The 24,988-nt window shown below is 35.3% G+C and overlaps 1 protein-coding gene across 3 annotated transcripts in view; it reads left to right on the top strand.

The window, feature by feature from the left end:
• lrrk1 (leucine-rich repeat kinase 1) overlaps window positions 1-24,777 on the top strand; it is a 104,504-nt gene extending 79,727 nt beyond the window's left edge. For all 3 annotated transcript variants that reach the window (XM_051901537.1, XM_051901539.1, XM_051901538.1), the window contains 5 exons: window positions 6,255-6,372; window positions 7,742-7,858; window positions 12,931-13,811; window positions 19,618-19,719; window positions 22,130-24,777. In XM_051901537.1, the coding sequence (XP_051757497.1) occupies window positions 6,255-6,372; window positions 7,742-7,858; window positions 12,931-13,811; window positions 19,618-19,719; window positions 22,130-22,307 (1,396 nt within the window). In that variant the 3' untranslated portion in view covers window positions 22,308-24,777. The remainder of the gene's footprint in view (window positions 1-6,254; window positions 6,373-7,741; window positions 7,859-12,930; window positions 13,812-19,617; window positions 19,720-22,129) is intronic.
• Window positions 24,778-24,988: the final 211 nt, after the last annotated feature.

The following is a 24,988-nucleotide window of genomic DNA, read 5'->3' as shown; positions in this document are numbered from 1 at the left end:
GAATATCAGCATGAAAACATGCCTTTCTTGCATGTTCACGTAGCATTTCTTTTCAGATTGGGCTGGTATCATGAAGGTTTGTGCGTGATTTGTTTGCAATTTTAGATTTTGTGGCTCTGTTCCAAATCCTGGTAAACATCCTGTCTACTGCCTGCACAGCTGTATTCCTAACTGAAATATAAGCTCCTAGCTTACTGTTATAGCATGCACTAAATAGGCAGTTTGAGTTGATTTTAAAAGAGTTTGGATTTAAAACTTAATATACTGTAGTATGAATTTTAGTGCTATCAAACAATTAATCGCATCCAAAATAAAATTTTGTGTTTACATAATATATGTGTGTGTACTGTGTATAATTATGTATATATAAATACACAGTTTATTCACTATAGTTTAAAAAATGGTAATAAAATATGACAAGATCTCAGAGTTAAACTGTGTCAGAAAAAAATAATCTTAATTATGTCAGATAACACTTAAGCAAAACATGGTCAGGTCAAAGTGTCAAATTTTTATCAGTTTTACTGGTAGTCCACTGTATGAAGAATTTTTGGGTATAATATGTCACAGTTTACTTTATATTTCTATCCTCACTTAAATAAATGAACTATAGTGTCCTGCACCCACTAGTAAAAATATATCAAAAATATCGAACATTTTGGTTTGACTGTATGTTTATATAATTTATATTATATATAAATATAAATATTTTATATATGTAAATATAACACATTTTTCTTAAATATATACATGTATGTGTGTGTATTTATACATAATTATACACAGTAAACACATATTTATTGTAAACACAAACTTTTATTTTCGATGCTATTAATCACGATTAATCATTTAACAGCACTAATGAATTTATTTATATATTTTTATTTAGATTGAACATTCTTTTCTAAATTGTTTTTGAATGAGTCAGATATATTTATATTTCATTTTGTTCACTTCATCATAAGGTAGTATATATTTATAGTATTTATACATTTTTTTGATTTAGCTTTAAATTTTATATTTTCAGTTTTCAGTTTTATTTTTAGCTTTAGTAAATGTATGTGCTTTTGCCATTTTATTAAGTTTTATTGGCTTTTTTAAATTTCTGTTTAGTTTTTATTAATTTATTTTTTTATGTTGGTTTTAGTTTTAGTAATTTTAGTACTTATACTTATTTTATTTCATGTAGTTGCCTAAGCAACATTTTTAATTTTCATTTAAGTTTGTTTATTTTATTTTTAGGTTTATTTTATTTCAGCTTTATTTCAATTAATGAAAACAATTTTTAAAAGTTTTAGGTTAAGTTAACAATAACAGCACTACTTCTTACTACTGTCTTAAATACATTTCGTCAAATTGTATCATGGGATTACCTTCTCCGTTAAGGATGCACTTTGGAATTTAGCCAAAACGAGAAGGTTTTGGAACAGCTTTCGTGTCATTAGTGCGCCTATGATGCCTTAAAATGCTGCCTACATATGCAGCTCACTAGTTTTGGAGCCGGAGTCTTTTCAGTAATGAGGCAGAAAGGCCAAAGAAAAAATTAAATCTCAAAGACCAGGTTTGCACTTTACAGAAATGGCCCTCGTATGCTGGTACAAACCCCATACCAGCCCATAATCAACCCTTTCACTCCATTTCCCTCATTTAAACACTCTCCCGTTTTTCTATTTACCGCCGATTGCTCCCCTTCAGACCTCTCGCTCACTCATATAAACACCCTCATTAGAATCATTCAGGAATCTCATTTTTCCAGCTTCCCTTGACGCTCTCAAGCCTCCTTTAAAAAATGACTCATTTTAATATTCATGAGCACACATATAGGAGCTTATTATTATGCATGACGGCCCAACAGGCTGATAAATGCCCTGCGATCTACAGCCGGCCTCATCTGATCATTTGCCGCTTTAATGCGAGCACTGGATCTCTCCATAAGACGCCTCGATGAAATGCTTCACTTTTATCTTGCAGCACAGGTGTTTGTAATTACCAGCTTTGCCCGTCATCGTGCCAAATGGAGCAGCCGTAGTCGCATTGGAGGTTCCTGTAATACGTCATCACGGGCAGAACAATGAAGGCTTTGTCTTGTGTTAATCATTATATTAGACCGTGACTCCTAGTGCCCTAAACATGGGTGTGAGTGCTTACAAATACAGACAGCATGCTTTGAGACGGCTAAAAAACAGCTGGAAACAATATCAGGGAATTTTAAAATGACCAAGTAAATAGTACATTTCCAAGGAAATATATTGTATAATGTATAATTCATTATATACAATACAGTTCAAAAGTTGATTATAAATATTTTACTGTCACTTTGATTTATTTTTAATGTTACAAAAGTTTATATTTAAAAGAAATTGTTCTTTTGAACTTTCTATTAATCAGAATTCAAAGAATCCCAAAAAAAAAAAGTATCATGATTTCCACAAAACACAAATAAATTCAGGTTTGAACGTTTGAATGTCTAGTTTTGCTCTGTAATATTTCAGTGGGTAGAAATTGATCTTTGTTACGGTTTATGAAGAGAACAATAATCCTGTAATCTACCAAAAACTGTAACAGTCATGGAAATTCATTGATAAAAGAGTGGAAACCCTGCTGAGCTTGTTTAAGACGGTCTCAACTTGGGGTGGAACGGGTCAAATTACTCACGGTTCGGTTTTTATCATGGTTTTAGAGTCACGGTTTCGGTACGGTTCGGTATGTGCTATTTTGACGGGAAAAAGGACTATATATCAAATAAAAATAAAGAAAATAAGAACAAATAATCAAACTGCAAGCAACGCCAAAACAGGTCATTTAGGTATCTAACAGTTTTCATGTACAGAAATTGAATAATCAAATGTAAAATAACACTACATATTTATTCACTGAAAAAATTAAATAAAAATTAATCATTATTAAAGTTAAAAAAGCTATTTAGTCAAGAGCAGTGAGTGATTTCCTTGTCTTTTGTTGTTTGATTAACATTAAAATCACAGCAGCAGGAATATTAGGCTGCTGTCACTTTAAGACATGCACAGATCCAATACACTGATACTAAACACATGCGTTGTCTTTCTCGACTGTTACACGTTCACGCAAGACATAACCTACTATGTTTGCTAGGATACTTGCCAAGATGGGTCTCCCAGCCTGAGCTAAAAGGTGCAAAAAAACTGCCCAAAAACTGGTTAAAAGACCAGACTGAGACACCAATCTAAGTAGTTTTTCTGGTCTTAACTGGTTTAAGTTGGTCTCCCATCCTGGCCAAGCTGGTGTTTAGAAGAAAAGCCCTCTAAAAACAGGTAACGGACCAGACTGGGAGACCAGCTAAAACCAGCAAACCAGTTTAGACTGGTTTAAGGGATTTTTTTCTTTTCTTTTCAGCAGGGAGGAAAACAAGACATCAAATAATTGGCACAAACCAGGCAGTAAAAGCTCCATGTGGGATTTGTGATCTAATGCCCCCCTTGATCACTGGATACCAGCAATTTCCTGTAAATTATATTTTAAGTACATTAGCGTGAGGTCGGCCCAAATCACTTTATCACCACAGCCTTTATTTATCCAAGTTTGACATTGCCAATTAGATTATTGTGGCTTCATAAGTGAAAAGGAAAAACCGAAATCACAATAAACAACTTGCCAGCCTATTTGGATCAGAAGCGTTTATAGTTAAATTATGGAGTGCGTCATGACTGATCGAATCATTTGGGTCCTGTCACAACACACAGTCAGATAAATGACTCGACTGATCCAGTAATGAATCAACGTTGCACAAATGAATTAACGAAACGTATAAACCTGCAAACCACCCCACGCTGCTGAGAGCTGTGCACCCGCATAACAGCATAATGTATAATAAATGTTGAGATTAATGTCTGTTCATAAATCAAACAGTGCATTGAAATCATTTTGGGTTTGTATAACATACTGTGTCCGTACAAAAGAACTACACAGAACAAAACAGCCAGGACTTGAATTATGTTTATTAGCGGTGTCAAGTGTCATTATTACTGTGTGAAATATCAAGGAATTTTACAATGAGTATTTCCAGGCCTTAATGAAATTTAAACAAAGTTTTGGAAATGTGAATATAAAGGAGAAACACAGAGACTTGTGAGCAGATTCTTGTGAATTGAGCTAGCAATCGCCTGTCAACCACCCCGAACCAGAGTTATTATCGTTAACTAAAACTAAAACCATAAAGAAAAAAAATGTCAACTGAAATAAAATATAAAAAAAGTACTTATTTTATTAAAGCTAGCTGCTAAGGCAACATTTCTCATTTTCGTTTAGTTTTTTTTAGAACTTGAAGTATTAAATGACTAAAACTAATAAATAAAATGTATAAAAACTAGAAATAAAAAATACTAATAAAAATTACAAAACACAACAAAATAATTAAAACTATAACTAAAATTAAAATGAAAGCAGAAAATATAAAAAATTCAAAATATAGCAACTGCATAGTAACATCCAAGAAAAGTGTACTAGTTTTTATTAATATTCTGAATGAGCTTTTATTTTTATATTTTCAGTTATCTTTTTAATTTATGTGCTGTTGTCATTTTTATTAGTTGTTAGTTTTTTTTTTTTTTTTTTTTTTAATATTACTATCAGTGTTGGGTGTAATGCATTACTAATTAATTACTTTAATTTAATTATTCTTCCCTTGAAAAAGTAAAGTAAGGGATTACTCGTAATTTTTCTGTAATTTAATTACAGTTGCTTCTGATATAATTGAATTAAATACTGTATAGACTATAGAACAATTCTATATAAAACAATAGTGGATTTAACATCAAAATTCAACATCAGTGGTCATTGGTCAGTTCAAGAATAATTTATGTAATTTTATATTATTTATTTGAAAGAACTAAAAGAGCAGTTTCATGTCTATCCTTATATTGTTCAACTTGTTGAGGTTGATATGGGATTTATAAAGTAATTAATAATAAGTAATGCATTACTTTTTAGAGAGAGTAATTGGTATAGTAATCTAATTACACTGTTGAAGATGTAATTAGTAGCTAGTAACTAATTACTTTTTTAGAGTAACTTCCCCAACACTGATTACTATTTAGGTTAAATTTATCATTTCAGTTTTATTGCAACTTCAACTCATACTTACTTCAGTTAGTTGCAAAGGCAACATTTTTAATTTTCATTTAGTTTAAAGGGTTAGTTCACCCAAAAATGAAAATTTCTGTCATTAATTACTCACCCTCATGTCGTTCTACACCCATAAGACCTTCGTTCATCTTCTGAACACAAATTAAGATATTTTTGATAAAATCCGATGGCTCAGTGAGGCCTGCATCGCCAGCAAGATAATTAACACTTTCAGATGCCCAGAAAGCTACTAAAGACATATTTAAAACAGTTCATGTGACTACAGTGGTTCAAACTTACTGTTATGAAGTGACGAGAATACTTTTTGTGCACCAAAAAACAAAATAAGGACTTTATTCAACAATATCTAGTGATGGGCGATTTCAAAACACTGCTTCATGAAGCTTCGAAGCTTTGCGAATCCTTTGTTTCGAATCCTTTGGTTCGGAGCGTGCATCAAACTGACAAAGTCACGCTCCCCAGTGGTGAACCATTGAAATTTCGAAACATTTATGACATAACGAAGCCTTGTTTACTGAAATCACGTGACTCCGAACGCTCCGAACCACTGATTCAAAACAAAAGATTCGTAAAGCTTCGAAGCTTCATGAAGCAGTGTTTTGAAATCGCCCATCACTAGATATTGTTGAATAAAGTCGTTATTTCGTTTTTTTTGGCGCACAAAAAGTATTCTCGTCCCTTTATAATATTAAGGTTGAACCACTGTAGTCACATGAACTGTTTTAAATATGTCTTTAGTAGCTTTCTGGGCATCTGAAAGTGTTAATTATCTTGCTGGCAATGGAGGCTCACTGAGCCATCGGATTTCAACAGAAATATCCTAATTTGTGTTCTGAAGATGAACAAAGGTCTTACGGGTGTAGGACGACATGAGGGTGAGTAATTAATGACAGAAATTTTATTTTTAGGTGAATTAACCCTTTAAGTTGAAGTACTGAAATAGTAACTTTTTCATCTAATATTTATATTTTATTTTATTTCAGCTTCATTTCTAATAACAAAAATAGTTTTAGTTATTATTAATAACCCTGTCCCTAGCATCTTTTTTTTTTACAAGAAAAGCACCATTTGCATTTTTACAAAATGTGGATTTCATATGTGTGTGTGTGTGTGTGTGTGTGTGTGTCTTACAGGAACTACACCGTTGTAAACTTGGCCAAGGGGCAGGTGGAGGTAAAACGGATGTCGTGCCCGGGAACACGTCTGAGCTGCCAAATAAAGATGGAGAACACCCTGTGGACCGCCACTGAGGTGAGCCTCTGGGAATCAGTTTCTGCATTCTGTCCAACGGCATAGGAATGTTACCAAGGCAACAGCACTAATGGATATACACTGCCCTCAGGTTCTCACAGTAAAGGAGACGTGTTGTAACTTAATGTTTGTTGCTCAAGTTTTGTGTGTGATAGCAAACATAATGACCGTTTTCAAACAGGTTTCCTGAATAGATTCCTCTGTCCCAAGCTCACACTATTAGTTGACACTGCCTTGTTTTTAATGCCTGTAGGCTAAGATTTTATTCAGAAAGCATTTTAAGAGATATTTAATAAGGTTTCATCACCTGTAGACTAGACCTTGTTTTTTTAAGATATGAATACTTTTTTTTTTTTTCAGCAAATATGCATTAAATTGATCAAAAGTGACAGTAAAGACATTTATAATGTTACAAAAGATTCTATTTCAAATAAATGCTGTTTCTATTCATCAAATAATCCTGAAAAAATGTATCAGTTTCCACAAAAATAATATTAAGCAACTGTTTTCAACAATTATAATAATTCTTATAATAATCATAAATGTTTCTTGAGCATCAAATCATCATATTAGAATGATTTCTGAAGGATCATGTGACACTGAAGACTGGAGTAATGAGGCTGAAAATTCAGCTTTGATCACAGGAATAAATTACATTTTACTATATATTACAATAGAAAACAGTTAGTTTAAATTGTAATAATATTTCACATTTTTACTGTATCTTTAATCAAACAAATGCTGCCTTGGTGAGCAGAAGAGACTACTTTCAAAAACAAACAAAACATCTGATAGAGCCCAACATCAAAACATTAACCTTTAAAAAGGTTTAAAAGTGACACATTTTGTCATTTTTAGTTTGGTTTTAAGTTGTTTAAATTAGTTAATTTTATTTTACTTCACCTAGTAAGTTTGACTGACTTCGTTTTTCTCTTTGTATGTAGGGATGGGAATTATTATAAATTTAATTTGGGCTCTTACTCTGATTTTAATTAACAGTTTTAGTCCCTGAACAGTAATTGGATTACGGGAAAAATAGAAAAGGTCTAAAGGCACCTTTATACTGTAACCACCGTCTTTACTCAGAAATAATTTGAAATAGCACATGCAGTATACCAAGAAAAGACACATGGATTTTAATGCTACACAATGGCAGCATGTACGGTATGAATGTCGATCCAGAATCACTGGTGAACCCAAACATCATGAATTTCATTTGGTCCCAATATTTTGTAAAAATAATAATGATATAAAAAATAATAAAAAGGTTCTGAATTAGAAGCATTTCTCCATTCCCAACCCTATTTGTAAGTGAGCACATCAAATGAATGGAGATGGTTATCTTGATACCTTGTTGATGTTTCTTCAGGAACAGGAAGTCTTTATCTACAGCCTGAAAGAGATGTGTCCCTTGAGTCACCCGCAGAAAGTGCTCTCCTGTCCGGCCGTGGTAACCTGTCTCTTTTTAATGCCTGCCAGGAAAGAGGTCAGTGCCCCGACTTGCAGTCATTGTCATGTAAACTACACTTCTGCTTATCACGTTTTTGGTTTGTTTTCTTGGTTTAGATATCCAAAGTAAAAAAAAAGAAGTACATTATACATAAATGCATGATTATTTTTGATCTCAACATGAGAGAAAAGTAATTTCTACAAAAAGTTAAGTTTTTGGCTTGCAGCGGAGTGTTTTGTAAGGGTGTTTTCACACCTGAGCGTTTGTTTCAGAATCTGGTGCGTTTTCTCGGTTCGCTTGCCAAAACAATCGCTCCGAGACCGCCTGAACGAGGTGGTCTCGGCCTGATTGCAAACGAACTCTGGGGCAGTTCCCTTGTGGTGTGAAAGCAATCCGACCCAACGGTCCAACGAACCAAATCATATATTTCATAACAGGAAATGTGTTATATAAAATGCAGCAGTGTTTGATTCTGTGAGTGAGCACATTAGTTACTGCAGTTGAAAACCAAAGAGCACCTCTTCATCTTAAAACGTTGTGTAATCGTGCTTCGACGTGCAAGAACGCTGTCCAGACAAAGCCTTGATTCCCACTCTAGCTGCATTATAACGTTCATATAGTGTTGAGATACAGAGAGAGAGCGTGCTTCAATTAGTACGAATGTAGTACATAATTTAACAGCGGGAATGACGGCTACATTCGTATAGTGTTTGCGTGTGTGTCAACAGTAGGTACTAAACAAGCCACAATATGCTCATGAAGCAAACTTGTCAATCATTTTAATGAATGACGCAGTGCAAACTCTGACCAATAAGGGGGCAGTTGTACACGCATGTGACTTGCATAAACACATTTTGGTACGCTCAGGGCCGGCACAAGCTCAACTGCCGCTCTAGGCAAAACACTGTCATGCCGCCCCACCCCCACTTCACACTCACAATTAAACTCGATCTTTGAGATGCTTGTGAAAGACTGGAGGTTTTGTTTATTGACTAAAATAAAAGCATGTAGAGGCAAGTTTTCAGATTTCTTTTTTTTAATTTTTTTTTTTATTTATTCTGCAACGTAAAAAAACTACCCTTAAGTGCAAATGCAAACGCTGTATTATATTATAGGCTATAGCCAGTAAGAATATCTCCTGGAAGATTCAGGAAAATTCCTGGTGGGCCGGCAGTAGCTTACTTCAACATAAAGACAGTTTTACACAGGACCCGCAAAGCACAAGCGGTTTGCAAGCGGTTCTCACACTCAAAATCCGGTCACTTGCACATGCACAGCTCTTCGTTAGAAGTAGAGGTTATAGGGTGCATATAAATATTACGCACACAAAAAGCTTTCTCTCACACACATAGGCGGAGGGTGAACTCCAAGGGAAGGCAGAGAAGTTCCCCTTTAAAAACACATTTCCTTTTAATAGTTTAAAAAAAATAAAAATAAAAATAATCATACCGTTAAGGGATTTGGCATGTCAGAAAGCGCACAAAGAGCCAAATCCCTTAACGGTATGATTATTTTTCTGTTAAAATTAACAGTGGTTGGTGAACGTAGACGCTTTAATAACAAATGATTTATCAGGAGTGTTTATGCTGGGCTGTGTAGGTTGTGCGGCGACACGTAAATTTATTAAAAGGAAATGTATGTGTGTTTAAATGGGAACTTCTCTGCCTTCCCTTGGAGTTCACCCTCCGCCTATGTGTGTGAGAGAAAGCGTAGGAGAGGTCACGTAGCTCACCTTTTTGAAATAAAATAAGAATAAATAATCAAATTACAAGCAATAGCACAAATAAATACAATGCGACAAAGATACAAATTAAATAAACGGTGCTTTTAATGCAGGTCTAACAGTAGTTTTCAGGTACAGAAATTTAATAAAGTAAGCTAATCAAATAAATAACACTGTATAGTCTTTATATCCTTTTTAAAGTTCGAGAGCAGTGAGTGATTTTTTTTTTGTTTGTTGTTTGGTTAATATTAAAAACGCAGACAGCAGCAGGATTATTAAGATACTGTCACTTTAAGACCGAATGCGTTTCCTTTTTTAACTAAAGATATAACTGACTATTTACTAGGATGCTCGCCGAGACAGGCATTTATTTTTTGACATCATTTTGTGTGAATTTGTCCATTCAAGCACAGAAAGGTATTAAAGAGAGCTCAACTTTGTATTTTTCCCGCTGTCTCAGACGCGCCTTCAGGGCACGTGATTCAGATGTTTCGCAAAGACCTTAGGCTAGTTTAAATTGTCTTTTTCCCATCAGGCTTAAACTTATGTAAGTGGGCAGGTTTTTCCTCATCCCCATCTCTAGTTGCTCTCGTGTTTGAAGTAGCTGGACGTCCAGGTGTTCCCGCTCTCCCTCTCTTCAGCAGATGTCCCAATGACATATTCAGTCCTCGTCGCTTCTCCAAACACTCTGTTATATGAGCCTGGCTCTTTTTGAAGTGTCTTCGGTTCCCACCGTTCGTTCGCTGAGGGTCACTGACAAACTGAATGTCAAAAGCTGTTGTGGAGATTAGGGAAGGAACACGCAGCTGGTTTGGGGCTGTCAAGACGGTTTTAGGGAGGAAACGCTTTTCGATATGGCACTTGAACAAAAATGCATGTGAAGGTGGACTAAAATATACAGAGAATAAATGTTCTGTATAATTAGTCAGGATGTTTTTTGGTTTTAGTATGACACTGTGTGTTTGAGAAGATTCTCAGATATCCAGGTCATTTAGAAGTTAAAAACAGCATGACGGATCACAACAAAATTAAATGGATCTACACTAATCCCGCTGATATAAATGACTTCTCAAAGAGTTTTAAATTAGTCTTTTTGACTTGTTTTCCAGCAAAAAAATTTAGAAATCTTCAAAACAAGACATTATATCTTCAAAATTATTATATTATATTATATTATATTATGTTAATATATTAAATAGATTTGAAAGTATAAATATATAAAAAGTGTATTCTAGTCTTTTTGACTTTTTTCAGAAAATACATTTGAAAGTCTTTAAAGCAAGTTAAATTCATTTGAGAAGCAACACTTGCATACAGTTTTAAGATTTATTTTTATAGACTGAATCTTGAATGTGTATTTTGTCTTTTTTTTATTATTATTATTATTATTGCTTTTAAACTTGTTTATACTTAAATCAAGTGAAAAATCTCCCAGTGCAATAAGACAAAATACACTCGTATATAGAGCGATCTGAAAGTAAGTCCTAATATCTTATGCAGTGTTGCTTTCCAAGTAGGTCTTGTTTCAAGGACTTGTAGATATTTCAACTGGAAAATCTTGAATTAATTTTGTGTTTGAACGCCCTCATGTTCTGTTCAGCTAGTCATGATTTTGTTTTGTTTTTTGTTGCTTGTGATATTTGTATGACATCATGACATGTTTTTGATATGTCTCACTGTATATTTAAGATGTTAAACAAATGTGTTCTTAACAGATGAAGGCCCGGTTTCACAGACAGGGCTTGGATTAAGCCAGGATTAGGCCTTAGTTCAATTAGGGCCTTAGGAAAAAACATTACTGGTGTGCATCTTGAGACAAAACAATGGAACTGACATATTTTAAGATTCGTGCAAGTTACTTTCAGTTAAAACAGCTCAAACATGCATTTTAGTCTGGGACTATCTTAAGCCTTGTCTGTGAACCTGGGGGTATGTCTGTGTGATTTCTGTACAACTAGTGACACCAAATGGAATTGCAGAATGTCTAACTTTATACTGTGTTAGCTGCACATGCAGACTTCTGTTACTGCTAGAGTGTAGAGGAAAAGTGTGTGGGACACAAAAGCTAGATGACTTGAATCAGACTGAAAGGATCATTTCAGTTGAGTTGAGTTCATCCACATGTACATTAGTAATCAATAAGGATCTGAGGCTCTCAGAAATCTTTTGTTGAAATATGCAGCATTTCAAGCTCATGGGGCATAAAACGGAATTTCCACATTTTTTATTTTTGACAACTTGTGATCTGATGGAAAAGTAATCTCTCAGTTTTTGACTGATAGGGAAGTGTTCTGGAAATCTAGCTAAAATGGTGTTTATTTTTGCATTTCTGTTTTGGTGCCGCTATTGGTTGAGATATTACAAACTTCTCCTTTTAAGATTTTTGTTTCATAATTTAACTTTTTATTATATTATATTATATTATTATATTAGCTTGTGTGTCAAGTAGGGGTGTAACGGTACACAAACATGACAGTTCGGTACGTTCCTCGGTATTGAAGTCATGGTTCGGTATGGGTTTAGTACAGCAACATAAAATTGATTCCAATTTCTTCTTTTTTTTTTAATAAACAGTGGTTTTAAGTTGTTTCTCTATCTTTAAATAAATTAAATTATAATTAACAATTTCTTAAGGATAAAAAATCAATCTCTGCTGATGCTGTAAACCAGGGCTGGGAAATGTTGATCCTGGAGGGCCATTGTCCTGCAGAGTTTAGCTCCAACCCTAATTAAACACACCTGAAGCTAATCAAGGTCTTATTTTAACATGTATTAAATAATTAAGACATTACTAACAGGTAACGTAAATATAATGAATATATAAGCTAATATAGTGCTTATATTTCCCCTCTAGAGTTGATTTCTCTAGTGAACTAACATGCTGCGGACACTAAATGACTTGCCTGAGGTAAATGTAATGCTACATGAGATATTATTCTCAAGTTGTTTTATTGATGTCTTTCCACGGTTGAAACACTGGTTGAGAGATTACACGCATATCGCCCGTTCTTCTTCTTCTTCTGCACTTTTTCCTGTTGTGGTGGTTAGCAAACAGCATTGTATTACCACGCACGCCCCCTTCTGGATTGGAGTGTGAATCCCCTGTGACTGACTGTATTTGTCGTCTAACTGCATGAACCAAACTGTGACGTCCGTACCATATGGTTCGGGACAAATACATGTAACGTTACACCACTAGTGACAAGTAAAAACAATACACTCATAATAAGGAAATAAAAAGGTCTAAAAACAAGCCTTAATATATTATGCGATTTTGCAACTCAAGTAATGGTCTTGTTTCAACTTGTAGATATTTTAGCCTGAAAATGTTTTAGCTGTTAATTACATTATATTCTTTAATATTTACGTTATGTCTCTTGTTCAGTCTCTCCCGCAGGTGTTTGCAGGCATGTCTGATGGTCTCATAGCGGTTTATTCTCTGGTGGACGACATGCCCGTGGAAGGAGAGACCTACATCTGCTCGCACACGATCAACAAGCATCTGCTGAGGATGGACGACTTGGACCCTCGGCAGCGGCCGTACCCGGTGCGAAGCATCGTGCCCGTGCGCACCGGATCGGAGGTGTGGTACACCAACGGCCCTGGTGTGCTCGTCATCGACAGCCTCACGCTTCAACCCATCTGCCGCCTCGACCCGTATCTACCGCCGTCCTGCGTGGTGTCCATGGCATCGTCCGCCAGCTGCTGGGGTGACGAGGCCGTCTGGTGTCTGGACAATCACACCAACACGCTCCTGATGTATCACGCCGCAAGCTATCAGATCTGCGCCACATACAACTGTAGCGATGCCAATCCACTGCGTGACGTTTTCCCTGTGGAAAGGCCGGCGGGGATCGTGACGCCCGTGAGTCCTGACATAGATGTAGAGTCTCTTCCGCTCAACCTGGAACTAGTGCAGATAACGGTTACGCACAGCGAGAATGCAGGAACGCAGATCTTGTGCCAGCAGGACTCGCTGGATTACTGCTCCATGACATCTTCCGGGTTCAGCTCGGAGCAGCTGGATCAGATCGGGGATATGGAGCCAGGCAGCTTGTCGGGTCTTCCTCACATCGAGCGCTCTAGTTCGGGACCCCTTAGCTCTTTGACTAGCTCCAGCAGTATGCCTTTTTCCGTTGCCGTTTCACCGGATTCAGTGCCATCCAGGAGCGCAACAGATCCAGAACTAGCGGATCAAAGCTACACACCACTGGAGCTGAAGGCCTTAAATGTCATTCCTGTCAACAGCACCATCTGGGTTCCCAGGTATGGCTAACACTTCATCACAAAAATTAGATTATTTTCCTTGGTATTAATTTTGATTAATAGAATTTAAAAATACTTTATTTGTCTGTTATTTTGATTCTGTCATGCCACAAGGCCAGACTTTGAAAATTAAATATTAAATAAATTAGTACTTTTATTCACCAGGAATACATTAATTTGATCAAAAGCGACTGTAAAGACATTTATAATGTTACAAAAGATTTATATTCCGAATAAATGCTGTTCTTGCGTTCAAAAGTTTGGGGTCAGTAGGATTTTTTTTAATGTTTTTGAAAGAAGTCAGAAGTCTCTTATGCTCACCAAGGTTGCATTTATTTAGATTAAAAAAAAAAGTAACTGTCCACTATATGGAAAAAAATCCTGGAATGTTTTTCTCAAAAACCTTAATTTCTTGAACATGAACATAAATTATCAGGAAATTTAATTCTGAAGTCAACTAATCCTTTAAAATCAATTGTTGTATCTGTTAATATTAGTAATGCACTGTGAACTAATATGAACAAACGATAAATAATTGTATTTCTATTAACTAGCATTAACAAAGATGACAACTAATGCATTAACTAATGTTAACAAATGAGACCTTATTATAAAGTGTTACAGACTTTTTTTATTATTATCAATGTTGAAAGTTGTGATGCTTAATATTTATGCGGAAATATGGATAAATTTTTTCTGAATTATTTGATGAATAGGAATTTCAAAAGAACAGCATTTATTTGAATTAAAAATCTTTTGTAACATTATAAATGTCACTTTTGATCCAATGCATATTTGCTGAATAAAAGTATTAATTTCTTTACTGACCCCAATTTTTTGTAGAGTGGTGCAAATACAAATGCAACTGGAGTAGATGTAATGCTCTAATCAGTACTTTTCATGATTAGTTGATCATGTAATTATAATCTTGATTTTGTTTTTCTTAATTAATTGTGCAGCCCTATCAGACAACAAAACTAACAAACTTGTTCGAGTCAGAATATCAAAATTGAACTTTTTTTAATGCACATTACTTATATCATTATAAATCTTAATTTTATTTGCAAACAATTCATCCATGCATATATATTTTTATAAAATTCTTTTAACCTCAATCTTTTGTTGTTCAATAGCCGTTTAACTCAGAAATACTTCTCAGTACAGTAGTAAAACTGGTCGCATGTATTTTGTATTTCATGCTGACTATAAAACATAGAGATACAAGAGGCGTTTTAGACATATTTGAAGCCTAGCCTGATTTACAGAGGTTGAACATGCTCTTGGATCAAAGCAGTTAGCAGTTTCTCAGCTGGGGCAGGTTGTTTTGAGCCAATAACCTGAACTTAGGGCTTAGTTTGGGCCTAAAACAACATGATTGCTGTCGAACATGTTGAATTAGATCTGTGATTGGTCGATCATTGTCCTCTGGTTTCAAACTATTAAAAAAATGTTGTTCCAGGAGCGACAAAAGAACGTGTCCTGCTGGAGTTATTCATCAATTAAACATTTGGTTAAAGAGAGCTTAAGCACTAGATCAAGGGCAGAATGAAGTGTTATTTCAGAAGAGCACATTAAAATGTCTGTTTTATTCATGAATATAAAATGCATTATAATTTGAGTCTCCGGGGGCGTTGGACTTTATTCTCCATAACCCAAACACCACAGTATAATCAGGTCACACAGGTGCCTCATGTTGTGCTCAAAAGAAAACGAGGTGCCCAATAAGGACATTGATTTATAAAAGGAGCTTCCTGCTACTTATAAACTAGGTTACATCTCTTTTATAAGCATGAGAGTTCAGTATTGTATTATAGTGAATATCAGTGTACAATGTGTTCATTCATTCAAACAATAAAAGATTAAATTGGCAGATAGTATTATTCAGTGTTCATTTTTATAAAGGGAACTATAAATTCCCTTCATGGTTTTGGTTAATGCCAACAAAAATGATTCATGTAGTCCCAATTTAAATGGATTATGTAGACGTCCGTTTTGCAAATGTAAGTAGATTAAATGAAGAATTTATTTTAATTAAGCAAATTGAACAACCAGCCAAAAATTATTATTATTATTTATTTTTTTTAATTGCTGCAAGTTAAAAATCTTTATCCAGGAATCACAAATGACTGGAAAAGTCCATTTCAAGAATTAAAAGAAATTCATTTGTTTTTTTTATATTGTCTTAAAAGAAAACAATTGTTCAAAGACGCCTGGGAGCCCTGATAAAATCTGAGTGGAAGAATTCATGAAAATGAACGTTTAGCAGCTTTAACTGTGTTTTTAGTCGCTTGAGAGATGCTGTTCAACAACAGACAGAAGAAGTTGAATGTGATTGTGAAGTGTAAAATGTCTGATCAATGCCACACTGAAGTGGATAAAATGTCAGCGGCTGCTTTTTATTCCCTATTTGTGCATCCTCGTTTCCTTGTTTTGTTTTGCGTCCTACACTCAAAAAAATGATACGTTGGATTTACTTAACTTTATGTCAACAGGTTTCACGTAACTGGGTTATGTTGCATTTAATTAATATTCTTTATTTCAGTAAACTTAAGTTTATTACATAAGGTTAATTCAATGTTATTTAGTTGAATCAGGTTAACATTCTTAATTTGTTCAAAACTATTAGGTTCAATTATCCTAAAATTAATATCAAACAAAAATTAAAATAAGTAATCCAGTTTAATTGATTAGTTGGTTTAATGTTCGTTTTTTACAACTTTTACAAAAGTTATCTAAGAATAACACTTTAACAAAAATCTTTACTCTGTTAGATATTAGCCAGAAGATTATTACATCCATGGCATGCCCAAAGTAGTTGTTTTTTATTATTAAAAAACACTAACATACCAGAAACTCTTTTAAATACAGACATGAAAGAACATTAAACATTAACAAGTCTCCGAATTTTATCATCTTGATAAAAACAAATGCATAAAAAAACATTTTATTTCAACATTTATTTTCCCTATCCAGCCCTGTGCAAAGCATGATGGGAAGGGGAAATCCTGTCTTGGATTAACTTAATTTGCTTAAGTAAATTGAACAAGCATCAAATGTTATTTTTGGCTTACTTAATTGAAACATGTTCTTTCAAAATGAAAATACTGAGTTGAGCCAAAACGCAACTGTTTCAAGTCAGTTTAACACAATGCAATTGTTTGAATGAGAAACCTAATACAATGGTGTTAAATGATTTTTTTTTTTTTTTTTTTTAAATAAACTGAACAATATCATAAAATCATTTTTTGAGTGTATAGCTTCTCCATCTTAGGTTGCAAGGATGGAGGAATAGAAGCAGAAAAATATTTGTTCAATGTAGGGTTGCCCTCAATTAAAGATTTTTCTGGTCGACAAGTAGTCGTTCATTTTAGTCGACTAATCGCACATTTATTAATAAAGACCTTTAATGCGTACATAGCCTAATCATCGCTCAAGCACGCATAAAGCTTGTCACAGCGCACCGGCAGAAGTAATGATTATGAATGCGTCTGGGAAAAATAGCAAGGAGTCTGCTTTAACATTTTAATAATTAATTGATAAACTAGTGTTTTCTGTATTTTCGGCTGCAGTGATGAAGTTGATGATGCTGATTCGTCATCTCCACAGTAGTGCACGCGCTTATATGCACGTTTCATACGGATTACATAACCTGAGACCATTTGTTTTCCATTTGAATTGGTTCTTTTAGAGACATTTTGCTTTCTAAAGATATATTTTTCATGTCTGTGAGGCAAGTTAACTTTTTTTGTTTTTTGGGGGGGGGCGCGCTCAAGTTCACAGAGAGAGACATTAGAAAGCGCACCATGTTTGCTTTCATTATTTTACAAAAGCACGTTTTGTTGTTATTGTGAGTGCACGCAAATAAAAGTAGACTCTTTACAGATTCAAAAGATGTATTACTCTTATCTGTATGACCAAAAATGACTTTTAAGTGAGTATTTTAAGTGCAAGTGATCGCACCTGCACCTCTACGTTAGCTGTCATGCAGTGAGCGCGCTACTATTCAGCTTTCACACTCCACACAAACACTTGAATAGCCCACATTTTTTTGGTTAATGTTAGAGCGAGCGGCCATGTAAAGTTGCTACTACTTACATGTTTGAGATAAGCCATATTTGAGGGGGATGAATGATGGGTGATAGTTTGGATATCCTGCCTGATGTACTGTAATTACCACATAGATCAGCTGTTAAAGGGTTAGTTCACCCAAAAATGAAAATAATGTCATTAATTACTCACCCTCATGCATTCCTCACCCGTAAGACCTTCGTTCATCTTCGGAACACAAATTAAGGCATTTTTGTTGAAATCTGATGGCTCAGTGAGGCCTCCATAGCCAGCAATAACATTTCCTCTCTCAAGATCCATTAATGTACTAAAAACATATTTAAATCAGTTCATGTGAGTACAGTGGTTCAATATTAATATTATAAAGTGACGAGAATATTTTTGGTGCGCCAAAAAAACAAAATAACGACTTATTTAGTGATGGCCGATTTCAAAACACTGCTTCAGGAAGATTCGAAGCGTTATGAATCAGCTTGTCGAATCATGATTCGGATCATGTGTCAAACCGCCAAACTGCTGAAATCACGTGACTTTGGCGCTCCGAACCGCTGATTCATAACGCTGATTCATAACGCTCCGAAGCTTCCTGAAGCAATCAGTCATCACTATATAAGTCGTTATTTTGTTTTTTTGGCGCACCAAAAATATTCTCGTCGCTTTATAATATTAATATTGAACCACTGTACTCACATGAACTGATTTAAATATGTTTTTAGTACATTAATGGATCTTGAGAGAGGAAATGTCATTGCTGTCAATGCAGGCCTCACTGAGCCATCGGATTTCAACAAAAAGATCTTAATTTGTGTTCTGAAGATGAACGAAGGTCTTACAGGTGTGGAACGGTATGAGGATGAGTAATTAACGACGACATTTTCATTTTTGGGTGAACTAACCCTTTAATGATCTGTCTGTCACAGACTGTGAGATTTCGCCACTTCCGGTGGATTTTTTTTCTTTCTTTTGGTCGACTAAACCTCTTTTAAAAGAAGCATCAGGAATCTGCCCTTATGTGATTGGATTTTGTTTAATTAAGACATCCTTTGAAAATCTGGATAAAACAAAATGTACTATATGTTACTATATGTGAAATATGATTTAGTCATTTTCAACTTTTACATTTTTATTGTTGAACAAAAATGTGACTAGATATATAATCTTTATTTTTTAAAATATATGGTTTATTTACATGATTTTTTTTTTTAATTTTACTAGCTTTATATAAACTTTTTATTTATTTTTAAGTTTCTTTTTATTTTATTTTTTGACATCACTTTTATATTGTTTTGAAGAGTGTTGGGGAAAGTTACTTTTAAAAGTAATGCTTTATAATATTGCATTAGTCCCTAATAATTGTTACTTAGTTACTTTTTTATGGAAAGTAAAGCGCTGTGTTGCTTCTGTGTTACTTTTTCTCATCTGGGCTGGGCTTGATGGTTGTTTGTTTTAAAACAAAAGTTCTATTTTTGGCAAATGTAAAGGCCCTTTCACACCAGAAGTGAAATTAATAGATTCATTTCTGTACAGTAGAGGGCGCAGCTCAAACAAACATTTCAGCTGTGCTGCCATTCTGGACTATATTATTTTTAATTTTTAACATTACTTTTAAACTAACTATGTATAAAGTTGTATTTATTTATTTATTTGTTTATTTATTTCAATTCCACTGTGTTAATCTGTGTGATTGTGAAGTGTAAAATGCTCTGCTCACTTCAGGTGTTTTTATGTGTGTTCGCAGGCGTGGAGGAGACATCATGGTTATCGAGGTCCAAGAGCAGGCGGGGTCGCTGAGGGGTCGTGTGATAGCCGTGTTGACGCCACCTGGAGTGCCAGAGTACGGGTACGTGTCAACGGCCAGTCACACGCAAACACGCACATAAATAATCACACAGTGTCCACATATACAATTCCACACTGTTCGTGACACCGATTGCCAGTAGCAAATGAAAAACGGTGATGGATGTAGCGCCGTGCTGCCCATAAACAAACCCAGACAGATTTTTCTTTCACATTTTCTGCGTTGATTTTAGAACTTTCAAAACACTCTTTCTGGTAGATAAAATCAAATCTAGTCTTATTTTTTAAATATTTAAAGCTGCAAGCATTTGCCCCAGAATACAGTAGAGTAACTGATTAAACAAAAGAGGGCTACAATTAGAAGTTGTAGTTCAGTGATTCATAAACCTGTTAAATTTCATGCACACACACCTGCGTCACAGCAGACACACATGCACACATCCATAACAGCCCAGCGGATTCATGTGACCAAACAATCAAGTGTGTGTGCACAACCTCATTTATACAGCTGACAAAACCCTCATAAAGATCCTTCACAAACACACACACGTCTCATCTGGGTCAAATGAATTGTGCTGATCCCTCAGGACATATATTTCTTATGCATTTTGTCTTTCTGGATGTCCTTGTGGTAGATATCATGTTGATGAAAGAATGAGCCACAAGAGGCGTTGTGTTACAGTGATTTTACCACACTGAAGTGAGAGCAGTGGCTGCTTTTCGTTCTTTATTTGTGCATCCTCGTTTCCTCGCTTCATTTCGCTTCCTATAGCTCCTCCATCTTAGGATGCGAGGATAAAGGAATAGAAGCAGAGAAAAATATCTGTTGAATAGAATATTTCTGAAGCGTCACGGCAAAACAACATCAGGAACCCACCCTTATGTGTGTGGATTTTAATTAAGACATTAATAAAGCAGTATGTCGGGTTATACTTTATTTTACAGTGCCGGAGTTACATTGTAATTACTCAAATAAGTACTGAGTACTATTAATTAACCACATGGACTTACTATAGAGAGGGTTAGAGTTTGGTTTAGGGTTAGTTACTTGTAATTATGCATAATTTACTGTTATTACTATAGTAAGTACATGCTGTAACGTGTAACTGCGGCACTGTAAAATGAAGTGTTACCGTATGTCGCTGTATGTGAAATATGTATATTAAAGTTTTTATTATCACCTTTTATATTGTTGAACAAAAATTTGACTATTTAAAATTAATTGACTATTATAAAAATTAAATATTTTTTAAATATATATATTTTTTTATAAATTAATGTTTGATATTTTTATACTGTATCAAACAAAAATGTCACTAGCATAATCTTTTTTTAATTTATATATTTATAAATATAAGGTGTGTTTATTTTAATTTTATCATTACTTTTAAACTAGCTAAATATAAAATATTTTAACTTTAAATATGATTTATCTTATTTTTAATATTACTTTTTATATTGTGTTTATTTCCAACCTATTTTGGGTTCATTTTAAGCAAGCAATATAGTAATTTTTAAACAATAGTTGAGTTAAATTAAAACTACCCAGCAGGTTGGGCAAACATTTAACCCAGCTGCTGGGTTAAAACAACCCAATTGCTGGGTTTGACCATTTTTTTAACCCAACTTGGGTTATTGTTAACCCAGCATTTTTAGAGTGTACATTCAAATTTTATTGAAAAAATGTTTTGCAAAAAATGACTAGTAGTACATAAAATCTTTTTATGTTTATTTTTCATTTCTAAATATATGGTTTATTTTAAGCACACAGGTAAATATAAGCTTAAACGCTTGTGTCAGGTGTTTTTCACTGTATAGATTTCTTCATAGGATGCACCCGTGTATGTCCTCTAAAAGCCTCCCTTCTCTTTGTTCCTCCCGGTTCAATTAGAGAATTGATACGTCCTTCCTGGCGGAGTTTGAACGGTTTCCAGGTCACATGCTGAAGGACGTAGGAATGAGAACACAAGGAAACCATCAATTACAATATTGAAAAGCAGCCAGAATGATAAAACACACTGGTGCTGCATATATAATTCAATTAGTCTTAATAATCACACATTGATTTTTACATTTTCTGAAGAAACTGTGAATGGCTACTAGTAAAAGTTGAAACCAACAATAAGAATCATCCATTCAGCTGAACCACCATTATTAGAGTGTTCTGTAGGTCTTCAGGGAGAACTTTCATCTAAGTTAGTGCTGTTGTGAAATGTTTATCATAACCTAGTCTCTGTCCCTGTCTGACTCCCGTCAGCTCTCTGCGTAAACACACATTAATCAAACAAGCGATGCTTTCAGGGCCTGTAACTGCTCCTCTATGAGACATTCCAAGAACAGACCCACTGATACTTCTGCGAAGAGTCCGCGCTCGGTTTATTTTCAGCGTTTGCACGAAAGCGCTCGCCTCTGGTCTCACTCTCTGTCTGTCTTTCTCTCCGTCTGTCTCTCAGGACTCTCATGGAGGCGGCGCTCGTCGCAAAGGACACCGTTGTGTGCGGCTTCCGTAAAGAAAACATGGACTGGTGCCTGGCTGTCTGGCGGAGCTGGGGAGCCCGCGAACTGGAGCTCTTCTACCAGGGATACGAGGAGCTCGGCCGCTTGGAGAGCAGTTTAAGGAAAAGGAGGTAGCTGTGTAAACGTGTGCGCGTGTGTGTGATGGAGAATCGACGTACTGTGCGGCCAATAACGACACACACACACCGATACAGGTGTGTGTCGTGGGTAAGGGACACACACACACGGACTGTTGCTTTAGGAAATATAATCCTGCAGGACTCAGCCACATACACATTTTATATATGTATATATAAAGACAAACAGATTGAATGCCACACACACTAAATGCATCAACATATACATTCAGCCCTGAGCGTCTGGAAGCACTCTGATATATGAGTACATTTACAGTCATGTACCCAGAATGCATCAGAATTAAACTACGGGGTTCTTGCATTCATGAACTTGGTGTGTGTGTGTCTGTGTTTAAATGCCAAGACAGAATGATGCTGGCTATCAAACTTAATCAACTTCCTCTCAAGTTAACCAGCAAACTTGATGTGCCTTTGGATGAAGAACCTGCTGTCTCAGAAGTGATCAGCAATAAGAACCAATGAACTGACAGACCGCTGAAACCCCGCCCACTCAGTGAGGTCATAATAGAGTGCAACAGTGCCCGCCCACTTTTTCGGCAACCTTGGTTTCGGACGTGAAGATTTCCCATTTAAAGGTGCAATATGTAAGATTTTTGCAGTAAGATATCCAAAAACCACTAGGCCAGTGTTATATATTTTGTTCACTTGAGTACTTACAATATCCCAAATGTTTCCAACTATCGTGAGAAAATTGCAATTTTAACCAAGGCTCCGGGACGTGTGAGGAGTCGCCTGTCAATTGCGTCATACCCGCGTTACCCTCGGTTTATTTTGTAGAAACCATGGAAACACCAAAGACACTTTAATATATTACATGTTTTAATAGACAAGGGAACAACTGTTTGGTTACGTTTATAGACAGAAAACTAATTGTTGTTATATAGCTCAACACGTTTAGTCTTATTGTTTAAATCTAATTTTCTTGATATTTTGTGAGTACCATGCTTTACCATGCCTCAGAGAAAAACACTATTTTGTCAAGTAGCTAACATAGCATAATCAGATGCAGTTTTATTTTTAGTAACAGTAATACAGAATTTTCTCCATCATACAATACATTTTAAAATGAATAGCATGCCATTTATCAACACAAGCCATCCAGAATTTAATATGATATTCTAAAATCGATCTATCTTACTGCAGTGTGCAACAGTGTCTCACAGCAGCCGCCGAGCGAACGCACAAAGTAACATTATAACATAATTTTCAACACTCTCAAATGTATCTAATATGATAAACAGAGCTGTGTCACCTCATACGCTTAACCGGTAAAGCGGAAGCAGCGCCGGCGACTGTGTCATAATAAAAGTTCCGCTGCTCGTGAAAAGTGTTGCGCAATTGCTCCAGCGGCCTCGTTCAGCTCCCACAACACTCGGTCCTGCTCTGCTTCATACTACAGTAACGTTAATAATCGCATCCATGAACATGATTTCTTCCCGAGTCCTATCCCGATTATTTCCACCGGCTGTGATGTGAAGACCACATGTCCCAAGATTCCACGCTCAAACTTGGCGTCATCAAGCTACGCCTTTGTTTTGAATAGGCCTCTAGCGACCTCTAGCGGACAGAAAATATTACATATTGCACCTTTAACAACCTCATAGATCACAGTAGGTAAGATAAGTTAGTGTTAAAAATCAGCTCCCCTATGCAGAAAACGAATGGGATTTTTTCACTTCTGCAAATGGTTGCACTCTATAGGGCACGGTTTAATGTTTACTGTGAATCTCAGCGGTTATGAACGGAATGGAATACTAGCATACTGAGTACTTAGAGCAGTAGTATACAAGGTGTCACATGACCTCATCGCTTTGCATGTTCAATTCATTGAGTGACATCTGTCAATCTTTGAAAAATATGGCTGTTTTACATTTTCAATCCATTTTTGTTTAGAATATCGTAAAATTTGGCAGTATAATCAAATAATGAGGCAATGTGATGTTAAAAAGTAACACTGGAAATGGAAGGTCAAGTTGAACACGTTGTATTATGGGATGTGGTGTTCCACGCAGTGTAGTGTACATACAGTAGTCAACATTTGAAGTGAATCAAAAAAGGTCATCAAAGTTGTCCTAAGCACTAAGTTGTCCCAAGAAGAAGGTTTTAGGACAACTTTGATGAAAGGTTTTGACCCAAATGTTGTACACATACTATATGCACTGCAGAAGTAGTATGCTAGTATGCATTACTGAACACAGGCAGAGAGTGATGGCAATCTCTGATTTATAAGGAATTCTGAGAGGTTTTGATCGGTTTTGTGTGTTGAGAACACCAGCATGTGGACAGTTTGTTATTGTAAATAATATCTGAGCATTTCATCTCTATAGAATGAATGGTATTTATTGTAGAATGTTTAAATCTCATGCTGCATGTGTAAAAAGTTGTTACTGAACTGTAAATATGCTGAACAGAATATGATGAATAAATCAATAGCATTTTATATTTAAGAGACTGTGTGTGACTGATGTATTTAATGCTGCTTTGACCTGAGGAACAGATTCCCAAATTACAAACAAACATTTGCATTTAAAATATGAGTCTGGTGTTATATAAAGGTTCATAAAGTGTGTGTTGCTATTACTGCAATGCACCAGCTTTGCATTACACTCTTAAAATGCCCCATTATGGTTTTTCAAAGGTTCCTGATTTTGTTTTGAA

Source organism: Ctenopharyngodon idella, chromosome 7 (assembly GCF_019924925.1).
Source record: "Ctenopharyngodon idella isolate HZGC_01 chromosome 7, HZGC01, whole genome shotgun sequence".
NCBI classification, from domain to species: domain Eukaryota; kingdom Metazoa; phylum Chordata; class Actinopteri; order Cypriniformes; family Xenocyprididae; genus Ctenopharyngodon; species Ctenopharyngodon idella.
The sequence above is the reverse complement of the archived record's forward strand: the minus strand, read 5'-3'. Positions and strand labels throughout refer to the sequence as shown.